This window comes from Sinocyclocheilus rhinocerous, unplaced genomic scaffold (assembly GCF_001515625.1).
Source record: "Sinocyclocheilus rhinocerous isolate Xijiao unplaced genomic scaffold, SAMN03320098_v1.1 C36385461, whole genome shotgun sequence".
Lineage (NCBI taxonomy): Eukaryota > Metazoa > Chordata > Actinopteri > Cypriniformes > Cyprinidae > Sinocyclocheilus > Sinocyclocheilus rhinocerous.
Window position 1 is genome coordinate 1 of NW_015780029.1, and position 1,073 is coordinate 1,073.

The following is a 1,073-nucleotide window of genomic DNA, read 5'->3' on the forward strand; positions in this document are numbered from 1 at the left end:
AGCTCTTATTTATGGGAATTGCAGGTTTCTATATCATGTTTTTAGTCTGTTTAGTTGTTCAGGCCTGGAAATCCTGTCAATAAACAAAACAATAATAATAATAATAACAACAACATATTAATAAAATCTTTAAATGTCATAAAATTAGCATTTCTATATTATTTAAAATATATACAGTATATATATATTTTTTTTTAATGAAAAGGAATTTGTTCAAAAGGAGTGGGAAATATTGTAGAACTACACAAATTTATTAACCTCATATTAATTGTATGGAATGTTTGTACTTTTGAAAATATTTCCTCTTACCGCAGGACTATTGAAGTGACCTAAACGTTGATGTAACGTAAAAATGTTAATGCCCAGTTAAAATGAAATAAAGTAATATGCACATTCTATCAGATGTTACCCTGTGTTCTCTTATAAAACGTGTTTTATGTGGCTGTGTCTTGTTCAGTGTGGTCTGGAGGTGATTTTGGCCCAGCTGGGCTGCTATGTACCTGCTGAGAGTCTGCGCCTCACTCCCGTGGACCGAGTCTTCACTCGTCTTGGCGCCTCTGATCGTATAATGTCAGGTACGTTGCCACTTGTTTCTTATCGGTTCAACCCTCATGTGTGAGCTTCAGTCTGGATACTTAATAGACCATGTTTGGTTTTCTAGGTGAAAGTACGTTCTTTGTGGAGCTGAGCGAGACAGCCAGCATCCTGCTGCACGCCACCAACCACTCCCTCGTCCTGCTGGATGAACTGGGTGATTTAGTTGCTCATCACACATTAAATTTTGCACACACTAAATGAAAAGCGAAATTCTAAATTGAGTCAGTTCTAACCTTTTCCTTCGCTTGAACTGCAGGCAGAGGTACAGCCACGTATGACGGCACAGCCATCGCCAGCGCTGTGGTGCAGGAGCTGTCAGAAAAGATCTGCTGCCGGACCCTGTTCTCCACTCATTACCACTCACTGGTGGAGGACCACGTCCAGGACCCCGCTGTCAGACTCGGACACATGGTCAGTTTCACTGTCTTCACCTTCATACTGAAAATATCACGCAACTGACCAAAATATTTTACAAC

At 40.2% G+C, this 1,073-nt stretch overlaps 1 protein-coding gene across 1 annotated transcript; it reads left to right on the plus strand.

Annotated features, from left to right (window-relative positions):
* Positions 1 to 457: 457 nt before the first annotated feature.
* On the plus strand, positions 458 to 1,008 carry LOC107735943 (DNA mismatch repair protein Msh6-like; the record flags this gene model as incomplete). Its single annotated transcript, XM_016547483.1, has 3 exons — positions 458 to 575; positions 662 to 751; positions 854 to 1,008. Coding segments are annotated over 3 exons (363 nt in total), but the record flags the coding sequence as incomplete, so codon positions are not given.
* Positions 1,009 to 1,073: the final 65 nt, after the last annotated feature.